At 42.3% G+C, this 12,913-nt stretch overlaps 1 protein-coding gene across 1 annotated transcript; it reads left to right on the top strand.

The window, feature by feature from the left end:
- The first annotated feature begins 829 nt into the window (after positions 1-829).
- LOC129766967 (uncharacterized) lies at positions 830-11,621 on the top strand. The gene has a single exon (XM_055767563.1). It carries the CDS (start codon positions 2,374-2,376, stop codon positions 4,834-4,836), a length of 2,463 nt encoding a protein of 820 aa, XP_055623538.1. The 5' UTR covers positions 830-2,373; the 3' UTR covers positions 4,837-11,621.
- Positions 11,622-12,913: the final 1,292 nt, after the last annotated feature.

Below are 12,913 nucleotides of genomic sequence, written 5' to 3'. Positions count from 1 at the left end.
GAATTAATGAATGAATGATAGAATGAATGAATGAATGATAGAATGAATGAATGAATGAATGAATGAATGAATGATAGAATGAATGAATGAATGATAGAATGAATGAATGAATGATAGAATGAATGAATGAATGAATGAATGGATGAATTACTGAATGGAATGAATGACTGAATGGAATGAATGGCTGAATGGATGAATGAATGAATAAATATATAAATGACACAATTTTAGAGCAAAAATGTCGAATCATATTGTCATACAATTTTGACAGATTTCCTTTGATGATTAGGTCAATACATACATCATAGATGTCAACAGATGTAGCATTTGTACCCTAGACCGAGTTCTTGTGGCATTGTCGTAGGATAATTATTCATATGATCTTACAGGTTCAGCTTGTCACGCATATTTGGTAAAATGCGTAGGTCAGAATCGCAACAACAATAATCCACCGAATCTTGTAGGACTGAATGCTCAATCATTTAGCTGAGTTAGTTAAGATCCTACTACCGTTAAAGCTCAAAACAATCGCAGCACCAGCGGCCACTCATTATCGAGTAGCGCCCGACGCAGCGTTCGTCGATCGTGTGTTGTGTGCGTTCGCGAGGAAGTAAACAACAGCAGCAAAATAAAACTATTACTTATAATCAATGTATGCTCTCCGTTGCCGATTGGGAGCGCGGGGCGACAACGCGAAAACATCGTACTGCGCGTTGGGGCCGCGAGCAGCCGCAGCAGCAGAAGAGCGGAACTGCGAACTGCGGCCCTGTTGATTGTATATATTTTGGCATCGCGGTGGGAGAGACGATATAAAACCGGCGTAATTTCACTGCTGTATCTCAGTCTTTCAACAACACTTGTCGTGGAAACACCTTTTGAAGATTGTATTGCCCTGTCTTGTTCGCGCGTACACACGCCGCCCCCCTTAAATCAAAACAGTGACAATCGAGCCTCGGACAAATTTCGAACTCTCGCACTCGTTCATTCAATCGATCATTTTGGTTCGTTTTTTATGTTCTTTCACAAATCCCCACCGCCAAACGACTAAAGAAGGGATACACGGTTTTAGTGCCAAAGAAAACAGCCATCCGGAACAGAACAGTTGTTTTCCGTTGACTTTCGTTTGAACAGTTGAACAAAAAAGTGATGATAATTGTGCGCTGGTGGTGGATGGTAGAACCAGTGTGAAGTGGAACCCGTTGATCCCGTCCCGATCCCGGTTCAAGTGAAGGTTAAGATTCGAAGCTGATTTTGAAGGCTGGTTTTCCGCAGACTTTCGAGGGGATCAAGTTTCGGCAAGTGTGCATATGTTGGCAGAGATTGAAGCGGAGCGTTAAGCAGTGAGTGTTTTTCGGAAAGCTAGGTCCTTCATGTGGAATAATTCTGAAAGTGGCAGTAGCTGAGTTTTCCGAAAGAAAAAGATAAAAAGATAAAAATCTCCAGAGTAACCCTAATGATATAATTGATCAAAGTACGACATTGTTTTTCGGTTGGCTAAATTACGAAGATAGTTAATTGTGCTCGACGAACAAATTGAAACGCCTGAAAAATTTCGAAAATACAAAAAAAGTGTGCAATTATTTCGACGCGAAAAAACAGTCAAACGGACACCAAAATTTATGAAAAACAAAACTTTAGCAACAATTTAACAACGATCAATTGTTAGCAGCAGCCTCGCGCAAGTTACAAGAAACTGTACAATTGTGGTGAACTGAACCGAAAGAGCTCTAAGCTAGGCTTAGTTCCCCCGCGACCATCTGTTGCTCTCCGTTCCGCATCTTCGCCCTCACGTGTGCTGCCTTTTTCTGTGAGGGGAGAGAAGTGTAATTGTGAAAGTACCCCCTAAACCGAGCATCGCAACGGAGTTGTGCACCACGCGAAAGACTTTGATGAGTGTTGAAACGGAGGAAAAGGAAAAGTAACCAATAGGCAACTGGTGAATGAATTCGAGCTCGAAGAAAGCAGAGGAAAACGGAAAACAGCAGTGCCCAAAGTTGCGAAGCGAATTTAATGTACATGGAAAACGCATATAACAGTATATCGGAAAAAATAGTTTCGTGTGCGGGGAGCTACTAAATCGAAAAATTTGTAAACCCGAGAGTGATAATCGTCGGCTGTGCAGAAAGTAATTATTTTTTACATCGCTGTAAATAGATAGTAGAGGTTTTGGAGCAAAAGGAAAAAAAGGTTGTTGGATACTTAACGTTGAAGGATTTTTCACCAAAAGTATACAAAGACACACCCACACACAAATAAAAGCCATATTAGATAGCTAAATACGTACCGTAATAGCGTTCAAATAGAGTATATTATAATTGTACGTCGATCAACGCGAGAGGTATTCGATCGGAAAGGATCGTCGTAAGCAGCAGCATGTCTTCAATGAGTGCCTCTAATGGTGAATCTACACCACTGCCAGCTGCTACGGAGGTGGCGCCAGCAGCAGCAGCCCCAGCTCCAGCCCCAGCCCCAGTCTCAGCTTCAGTCTCGGCCACTGCCCCGGAGCCGTCAAGCGTGGCGAATGGTAATAGCAATGTAAGAATCGTTGAAAAGGTGGAAACCGCCACAATGACTGATACACTTCCCATAGAAAAAGAAGAAAGTGAAAGTGGTGTACAGAGCAGTAAAGTGATCGCGAGCGGATGTGAGGTGAAAAGTTGTAGCACAGGGCAGCCACAACAACCACCGTCCGAAATCGAAGTCCAGAGTGTGCCAACAGCCCTGCTGGTGGGGAAGAGTGAGGTGATCATCAAAGAGGTGGTCCAGGAGATGCAAACACTAGAACTGGACGATTCCGAAGCGCCCGACACGCTCTCACCATTGATGACCGATAATCACACGTATTTGCAGCATCAGGAACTGATAAGGGAAGATGGTGAATCCAGTCCTCAGCATCATTTCCATCATCATCACCACCACCATGGCCACGATGAGATTCACGATTACGATCTGGATGACGATGAGGAAGAGGACGACGATCTGTATATGGAGGATGATGATCATTTGAACACCCATCAGGTGGCTCCTGTGGCCAATATGAAGCATTCGGACACGAAAGACTCGATCAGTTCGATCGATAGTGATGTTTCGCTGTCGTACGACAGGAGAAGCTCGGCCGAGATGCGGCATGCCCCGGAGGACGCCGGAACTGGTTCGTCCGATGAGAACGCCAAGGACTCGGGCTGCGAAAACGCAAAGAAACAAGATGAAACCACCAGCGCCGAAGAGGATGCATTCGAGATTCCCGATGATGATATGTGCGAAAAGATAATCGAACAGGTAGAGTTCTATTTCTCGAACGATAACATTCTGAAGGACGCCTTTTTGTTGAAACATGTGCGCCGCAATAAGGAGGGTTTCGTCAGTTTGAAGCTGGTCTCGAGCTTCAAGCGGGTTCGTCAATTGACGAAGGATTGGCGTGTTGTTGGGTACGCCATCAAGCGCAAGAGCGTCAAGATCGAGCTGAACGATCTGGGAACGAAGATTCGCCGCCTAGAGTCACTGCCAGTGTACGACGAGACAACTCCTTCCCGCACGGTGGTCGCTACCGGGTTGCCATACGACAAATACACCGTCGAAAAGGTGTCCGAACTTTTCTCGAAATGCGGCGAGATTTCACTGATTCGTGTCCTCCGACCTGGCGGACCCATTCCGGCGGATGTCCGCCAGTTCATCAACAAACATCCCGAACTGCAGCAGAACGAGTGCGCACTGATCGAGTTCACCGAGTCGGTGTCGGCTCGTCGCGCCCAGAACATGGAGGAGTTCATTGTACTGGAACTGATCGCACCGAAAAAGAAGACTGGCAAAAAGGCCAACGTAACCAAGTTCGTGGAAAATTACAAATTCGTCGCTGCCCACGATATCGAGCGCAGCCGGGGCGGTGAGGCGTTCGATCGTTTCAAGATGCGACGTGGATCGGGTTTCTATCCAAAGCACGAAATGCAGCATGTGTATCAACAAATGGTCGCACAACCGCAACAGCTACCGCAGCAAGAGCAGCCAACCATGCAGTCGATCATACCGCTGCAACCCCAGCACCAGTCCCAGCTGCAGCAGCAGGCCCCCGTGTTCATACCGCAGCAGAGAAAGTATTCGTACGGAAATGAAAACTTTGATTACTTCAATCGGCGACCGAGCTCTTTTTCGATGGGCGGCAGCGATCCTTCCCGCAAGTTCTCCAACTGCTCGGATGGGTACTCCAGCTGTGGCGAAATGTCCCGACGCACGTCGCAGTGCTCATCCGCGGCCGACAGTATGTCCCGCCGGGCCTCCAATTGCTCCGAAGTGCAATCCAGGCGGTCATCCAACTGCTCGGAGTTCTGCTCGTGCTCACGAAGAGTCTCCCAATGTTCGGACGTCTACCGCCGAATGTCCCAATGCTCGGAGCACAGCAACCGCAAGTTCTCGGTCGGATCGAGCTACGATCGCAAATTTACCAATTCACCGGAAATGGGCATGCCCCAGCGCCGGATCTCGATGGACTCGAACTACGAGCGCAAGTTCTCCGCCGGATCGATCGGTTTCGAGAGTCCAAACATTTCCCCCCGGAAGTATTCCAACGGGTTCGATCCACTGCGGAAGCTGTCCAGCAACTCGGAGTACTACAACGGTCGTCGCATTTCCGCCGACTCGGGCTACGATCGGCGTATTTCGATTGGCTCCGAGTGCTCAACCGGTGGTCCTCGATCGCGCTCGGGTAGCGCCGTCCAGATGCAGTGTCTACAGCACGGTCAGCAAGGCAGCGAGACGGTGCGTACCCCCATCGGACCGGACGGAAGCAAGGGCTTCGGATCCAGAACCAGACGGATCGGGCAGATTGTGCCGCCCGCCTAAGGTGAGCAGCCGCAGAACGTTAGGCCTACCCCATTTTTTGCTTCTTATTTAAGTATTGCGTATATAGTATTTTTTATGAATTATTGTACAGAGTGAATTCGGGTTGCATGTGTGTGATTGTGAATGCGAGAGTGCGTGCTATGAGATCGTTTCGACTCTCCCGAAACGCAGGGCCCCCCAAACCCTTTCACTGTTCCAGCTTTCCCACGCACACACAAGATCACTCGGGATGCATGCGAAGCCGGCATTGTGATGTGATTGATGCGAGCAACAGAGATTACAACAAATCGCAGGTGCAATTAATGCGCGTGGGAGAAGTGGTGAAGAGCGCGCGGTGAGGATCGCGAATAATTGCGCAAGTCAGACGACGACGAGAGCGCCGCGCCGCGCAGCGAGTTGTCCCCGGTCAGGTCTGCAGATAAAAACGTGCCTCATGCCCCAAAGAGAGCGGCGGTGTGGAGGTAGACAGCATGGCGTAGCACACGTGAGCGAAATTTGAACGCATGTGAGAGAGAGTGAGAGCGCGAGTGCGCGCCAGTGTGATCGAGGGACTGAGACAGAAAAAGAATGATTAAACGACCTGGCTGGGTGATCGCGCAGACAGTAAACGAGTTTTCCGTGCTTGTTGTTGTTGTTGGCGTTCGTTGTTCGACGAATGGAATGATGAATGGATGCCCGTTCGTCGCATGTGTTCCGATCGTTGGCTTCGTAAAGATCTGCATACACCCGATCGTTTGGTGAGTAAGTCTCTGGGAACGGGGCGCTGGGTTGAGAGGATCTTGCGATCTGTAGGAATGTGTGCGAAGAATTCTTGTCGAGTGAAAGAGCGCGTCGCTCGTATAGTCGTGACGAGAATCTTGAAAGATTTCTATTTTTATTTAGGTTAGGATTACTCTTTTTTTTTGTTTAGTTATATTTCCTCTGTTACTATTATCGTCGACCTTGTATCTCGTGACGTTGTTTGGTTATTGTTTATTCGTATTTATTCTTAGTGTTTTGTTCGCGCATTAAAGATGAACAAGAGTCGAGGGCTAAGCTTAAGTTAGGTTTCCTTATACGTCTGTATATTATAAATATTATCGCCGCTAGGCTGTTGCACTGTCGTTTGTTGATCGAACGTTCACTTCCAAAGGATAATCAAAGCGACGACCGAGGCGAAGCGCGTTGTCTTTGTTGCGTTCAAGATAGGACCTCCAAATGAGAAGCTGTTAAAGAATGATGTAGGACAAGCGGAGAGTTCAGAGTTCAAATGTACCATGCTCGAAAGTGGAAATACATTATATCGCACATTTAGTGAAGAGAAAAAAATCATAATAAGTAGGTTAGGAAAGTAGTATCAATTATTATCTATTTTTTCGTGGAAGTACGGTTTTTATTTATTGCTGCCTTACTTCTACTTGTTTTGTGAGTGTTTGTGTTTGCTGCACGTATTTTAAACTCTCGTTTTATAGTTACATTTTGCTTGGAACTCTCCACTAATAACCGAACAAAAAAAATTAACATGATAGAATGGATTGAAAAAAATTATTGAAGACTCAGAAGATGTCGTATAGAATCGCGTTGGCACGAAACGACCTTGACCTGTTTTTCCCTTTGGCATGTGGGTTGGAGAATATCCATTTCAGGCCATTTAGCGCATTCGTTTGACACATTGAACAATATAACAATTTATAATTTCAAGACTAGCTGAAATACGATGGCTAAAATTGTTGGCCCAATAAAGGCGAATAAGCTGCAAAGTTGAAAGCCTCCTCAATATAAACGAAGAAGTTAAACAAAAAATCAACTGTGCGTGGCAAATTCCTTTGGAATGGATTGATGTAGAAAAAAAAGGATCATCCCTTTCGCATCAATCAACTAAGGCTGCATTTCTCGGTACCCAAAAATGGTGTATATGACGAATTTTTTATGGTAAAAACTACCAATAATTAGTCATTTTTACCGGACAAATTATTCGTACATACAATACGATAAAAATTGTAAACAAAGATTAATCGAGCAGCATGAACCATCAGTTCAACGTTGGTTTAACATATACCCAAAACATGTTTGAAAATGATTGAAAATAATAATAACAAATACCGTGCACCAATCGTAGGTAAGAATGTTTATTGCATCTGACATCTCTGATTCATTTTACATACGGTTGGTAATATGTATATAATTTTCGTAAGAGTCAGCTTTACCGAGCCACAAAATAAAAAGTAATGAAAACAACTCATTTATAGATTCATTGTTCTTTGCTAGAATATTGCTTCCGCAATAGTGGACTAAACGCCAATCTAAACACAAGAAACGGGAAACTGAATGAGGAAAACGACAACCTGAATTCCAGCATGTATGAAAAGTGTATCCATCCCCGATTGATAGGCACATTTACCTTATATTCGCGTTGACGGCATTGAGCTTCGTTTCACGAGTTCGGGGAGCGTCAATGATAACAATTGATTTACAGGCGGAAAGAACACGCTTTTAAAATCAAAATTATGAATGAAAATTGATTATTTATCAACTTAGTACTATGTAAATGAAAAACACTTTGCAAGGTGGTTAGAAAAATCTCATACGAAAATTGTGTCTGAAGCCAATTTTATATTATAATGAAGAGTCTCAGTAAAAATGTCGGAAGTATATATTAAATAACATTATGTGAAACTGCGTCTTTGAATCATTAAGCACTGTGAACACTGAGACAAATGTAATAATTTTCGATGCAAGTATCGCGGAAGGTTATAACACACTTCAAATAAGTTTTTTTTTCTGTATTATAGTGACTTTCAACACTTTTTGGCTGGTTCGTCCATTTTTTGGAAGAATGTCTGGAGTGAGAATTGAACTCATGACCCTTAGCGTGAGAGGTATGGATGTTACCACTACGCCAGATCGCCTCCCTTCAAATAAGTGTAAATTATTATTTATTGAAAGAGCTTTCATAATTTGTTCAACCTGATGGATTCTTAATATTGTTTATTTATATTTTATGGATTGTTTTTTGATGAATTTATCAATTTTATGGATGTTCCCGAACGCTTCCGCGAGTTTTAGATATTTTTATCGAATCTTTTTTTAACTTTTCAACTGTAGCAGTCAAATTTACATATTTGCGGAGATATCCCTTCTGTAGAGTTCAAAATCTCTCAATTGAGCGAACTTTTGGACAGGCTGGCTGATTCATGTCCCTTGGTGCAAAAGGCACATTTTCGTATTTATACCAATCCATGGCCAACTCAGTTTAATGGCAAGAATGAAGCTTTGACTGAAATATGATAGGGTCATCATGTTGGCGCATTGGTTAGTGTAAACATCCGCATTCATTGGTCCTCCGAGAAGAACGGAAATTGGAAATCTTACAACAGGAGCAAGTTACTTGCAAAACCATTACTTTACACCAAATTTGTCAGTAAAAATGGGTGTGTTTACTCTGTCAACATCTTCTCCTTGGCGAAGAATGTAATATTGGGATCCCGGTGATGATTTATACTCCAATTTCGTGTATGTCTCGTTATAAATTGCATCATACAACTTTCGAGACCTTGATCATGCCAACAACCTGTTTGAGGGTTCTTCTCGGTTGCTTCTGCTTTTGCTAAATCCTGAACATCATGCTTCCTTTGACAAGATCAACGTGAAACTTCAACTGCCACTTTTTGGCCATACACGAACTAATAACCATTTTTGCTTAGCAAGTTGCTTGATTTGGGTGCTCCAGTAAGTCCTCAAATCGCTTCCTTTTCGCGGTTTTTCGGTTTTTCGCACTCATTTTGCCACTTGAGTGTAAACAACAGGATGCACGAGAAACGATAAATACATAGTTGAAAGTGTGTGTGTCACAGTATTCTCTTGTCTTTAGATCAAATAAGAACTAAAAAATAAAGTAACTTATTGAATAAAACGAGAAACTTCACCATTTCCAATTACACGCAGCGCAAAGTGAGGGGGATAACTTTCTGAGTCACTCACACAAAGATGGTCAGGACCCTGAGTTCTGAATCCGTGATTGTTTGCTATAAGCGAAAACGCTACCAATCTCGCTGGGTAGTTTTTTTAGGGTTGATCATCGATTAAATTGTAATTTGTCGCATTTCGAAAAGCTTTCGAAACGCACGAAATGCGAATGCGGTTCAGGTCCATTTGCTTCCAGGATGTATCATTATATACCTAAAAACCTACCTACTGACGAAAATGTCATTGAATGAATTACTCTGGAAGCTACCTTACTTTTTAGATTCCTCTAATAACAATTATAGCGACACCATTCACCTTCGGGAATACTGTGATACGAGCCATCTCACTTCATTCGCCGCGCGGAATAGGGGGAATGTAAATAAGCGAACGGAGCCAAATTTAATGACAACGTTATTCCAGTGTAACCAAACCTTCTTGTGCGATCGATACGAAGTACTAAATCTTGCTATTTGCATTTCACGATTACATTGGTACGATGTCGACGTCTGGTGACAACCTCCAATTAAGGACCATCATTTGGACCCCAAACTCGTGAATCGTGTTATCTTTATCAGATTGGAAGACACGAAGTCTATTTTAAAATGTTAAAATTTGAATGAAAATGTTTCCATCAAGTTAATTAATTACTTGAAACACGTATTTCTGACTTTTATTTAACCATTTGTCTATATATTTCCAATATTGTTTCTGAAACAATTAATTATAATATAAAGTTGTCCACAAAAACAGTTTTCGTACGAGATTTTTTCACTACAAACAAAAATTGTTTCTCATTCAAATAGAATACTAAGTTGGTAAGGAAAAGTTTTTTTCATTCATAATTTTCATTTGAAAAATGTGTTCACTCCGCCTGAAAATCAATAATTTTTTTACGCTCCCATAAACTAATTAAACCAAGCTCAATGCCGTCAACGAGGATTGCTTATTGGCTGCAGAGTGTGGATAAACTTCTTTACACGTTGTTTACATGTTATATTACATACATAACAGGGTTACTTTTTATTAAAAGAGACAGCTCTGACCCGATATCAGAGCTGACAAAGTTTGCGAGTTGTTATAAATAGAAAAATCAAAAGCATGAGAAAAAAATTAATCGATATTCAGCTTCCAAAATATGAATGAATGTTTGGCGAGCCAGTGAGCCTATTAAAGGTAACCACGGTGCCGATTTTCTAGCAACACTAGCAACGAAAAAGATCCAGTCCACGAAAGAAATGGATCCGCTCCCGCTTCAGTGAGTACGAACAATTTATCATATGCACATGAAACCCGTGCATCGACCATCGGACGGAACTTTCCAACTGATTGCGATCCCCAAATGGATACTGCAATTAATCCCATGCTTCCGCCTTCCGACGACGTGATGCGCAACAGTGCGATAACCAACCGATCATATATCAATTACGACCAAAATTGACCAAAATGCACATGGTCATTATGACGTGATAGAGCGGGGAGAGAAGAGGGTTTTTGAAGGAAAGACACAAAATATGGGGTTATCACGGTTTCTCGAAAATGGATTGAAGAAAAAAACTTTCCTCACTTAAGCCGACCCATTCCACCGCATCGCGACTTGCGTCACAGCTGATCGCGCACACATTTCCCGGTTTGCGGAGTTGCGCGAAGAAAAACCGCTACTTCCACCGGTCCAAATATTTTGCCCGCACTCAAAGTGAAATGGAGAAAATAATTGAAAAATCGGATGAGAGTGTGTGTGTGTGCCTCGAGAAAGTCGCTAATTTTTCCTCGAAGCGCAGAGACTCTGCTCGCCTCGCCTCGACCGTCGTAGCAGAGCGACCGTAGCGAGGGTATGCGCTATTTTCGCAAGGTTATCAAGAGTTAATGAACGGAACGATGCGAACAAACGAACAACAGTTGTAACAGCAATAGTTTAACGCTTCATACACTTCCACGTTGCGATGCGATCTAAGTCCGGGGCAAGTTAGGCACGCCTGACTTTGTACCCTCCGGGACAATTGATCATAACCAAGGAATGTGCGCTCAGTTGTCTGGCGCGTCAGACAAAGGCTTCCCAATGATTGACGGGAGTTCTCTGAACACAGTTCGGATCGATCCAAATCGCAACCTGGAAGCGCAGCTGAGCGAAGTTGAACAGGTAGTCTAAGTTTAATGATTTTTTTTTAAACATGACAAACACAGAAGCATTCTTCTTGGTGTGGTATACGATAGCAGCACGCAAATGATTATCGAGAAGAAAAATCGCTGTTTGGTTTTTTCGCGTTTATTTACCTTGTGTTATGAGCATGATTTTACAGAGATACAGTATCGGTGAGGAACTGAACGGAAAAAACACGGAATAAAAGTGGCTGCTATGACAGTTAGTTCGTAATAGGCTGTAGAATTATAACAACGAAAATAAAAAGATATTAAATTTGTATATAGTACTAAAGCTGGTTATCACAGTTAGTTATGAACCAAGATGCTGGGATGAATGCAAAAAAATGAGCTAAAAGTGGAAAACACTCGAAACTAGGCATAGGATTGTTTGATGGGAACACACCGTTGGAATAATTATATTAATTATTACGAATTGAACAAAGCGCTAAAGAGCTAAAATCGATAGAACTTCTGTCTGTTTTTTATACATGTGTAGCAATAACGGCAAAATCCAAGTTAAATTCATTTAGCGAGTAAGCAAAATCGCTTTGTACTGCTTTTGGTGCTTGATACAGCCAAAACAGAACGATCGAAAGAACCAAGAACTGTGAAGTGAGATAATAACTAGTAACTAAAACTGTGTACTACTATTTTTATACTTATTACTATTATTAAATGGAGCTACTAGTTAGAAAACTAAATTGTTTTTCTTCTAAATCACCACGTGTATCACACAATGTCCCGAAAACTAGACCTTGGTAAGTATCTCTCGTTATCATTTAAAATAGTTTATCTGCAATTTAGCTCAAACTTCTTTTACCTCCATTCTTTTGACCCTATCCCATGATTTTCATGATCACAGACGCTTCTGCCAATAAAATATGTTATCGAGCACGGCGTGGCATGTTGCACCATTTTGTTGAAACCACTGCTCCTTCACATAGAATCGGAAATCCACCTAAAGGCAAGGATGGTTCCAATCGTATCAACAAGCACTCGTTCAATTCTCTTATTTGATTCATTCAACGCACACAATAATATGTTTTAAATCACTCATGAAACAGAAAACTGACGTGTCAGCGAAAACACTGAATGAACTCAGCGTGAGAGTCATCGCTTGGTAACTGTGCGCGTGTTCATCGATGCTCGCTTGTATCATTTTATGATTCGATCGTTAGTTTCTGCCGTCGCTTTACTTTCGTTTTGTGATCCGATTGGGTGCTAAGCCTCGAAGCTTTGGATCAAATTGCTTTGCGATAGATATTTACATTTCAACATATTCTACTGTTTGTAGCAAGGGGACCAATTGCACGCAAAGGATATAAGGATATAAGGATAATCACACACGAACATCGATAGCTTATATATAGATTTGGGACATGTAATATAAGGATATAAGGATATAAGGATAATCACACACGAACATCGATAGCTTATATATAGATTTGGGACATGTAATCAAGGTCTAACCGAGCCAACACATCTCTCATTGGGCTGTCTTCCTCTAGCCCTAAGAGAGTTTTCTAAATTCGATCTGGGGACAAGATACAACTCGCACGACCAAACAACGTGCTCGATGTCGTGGTAACCTTGGCCACAAACACACAGATTGTTGTCGGCAAGATTAATACGAAAGAGTAGCGCGTCTAACGAACAGTGGTTGGACACGAGTCGGGAGAAGGTGCGAATAAATTGATGCTGTGTTGCTGGATTCGATTTTCGTTGGATTCTTATGATTTTTTATTCTATTTTTACGCTTTCTCAATTTCTTATCACTTTCGTTTGGTTTCTGCTTCTTGGTTGTTTTGTAGAGGATAAATTTCATGCCTACTCTTCTTATGAGTTGGCAGTACCATTTCGGATTGCAGCGAAATTTTGTGGGTGTAAAAAATCAAGCAACCTGAGACCTTAAAAAATCTAGATGATTTTTAAGACCTAAAAAATGTTGGTTGAAGAAAGAAATGTTTATTCAATTTTGCATGAAAAAGTATCC

This window comes from Toxorhynchites rutilus, chromosome 2, assembly GCF_029784135.1.
Source record: "Toxorhynchites rutilus septentrionalis strain SRP chromosome 2, ASM2978413v1, whole genome shotgun sequence".
Taxonomy (NCBI): Eukaryota; Metazoa; Arthropoda; class Insecta; order Diptera; family Culicidae; genus Toxorhynchites; species Toxorhynchites rutilus.
Note: the sequence above shows the minus strand (reverse complement) of the source record. Positions and strands in the feature narration are given on the sequence as shown.

Excerpts from the sequence above, each read along its gene's own strand:
- LOC129766967 (XM_055767563.1), top strand. The coding sequence starts at position 2,374 with ATGTCTTCAATGAGTGCCTCTAATGGTGAATCTACACCACTGCCAGCT.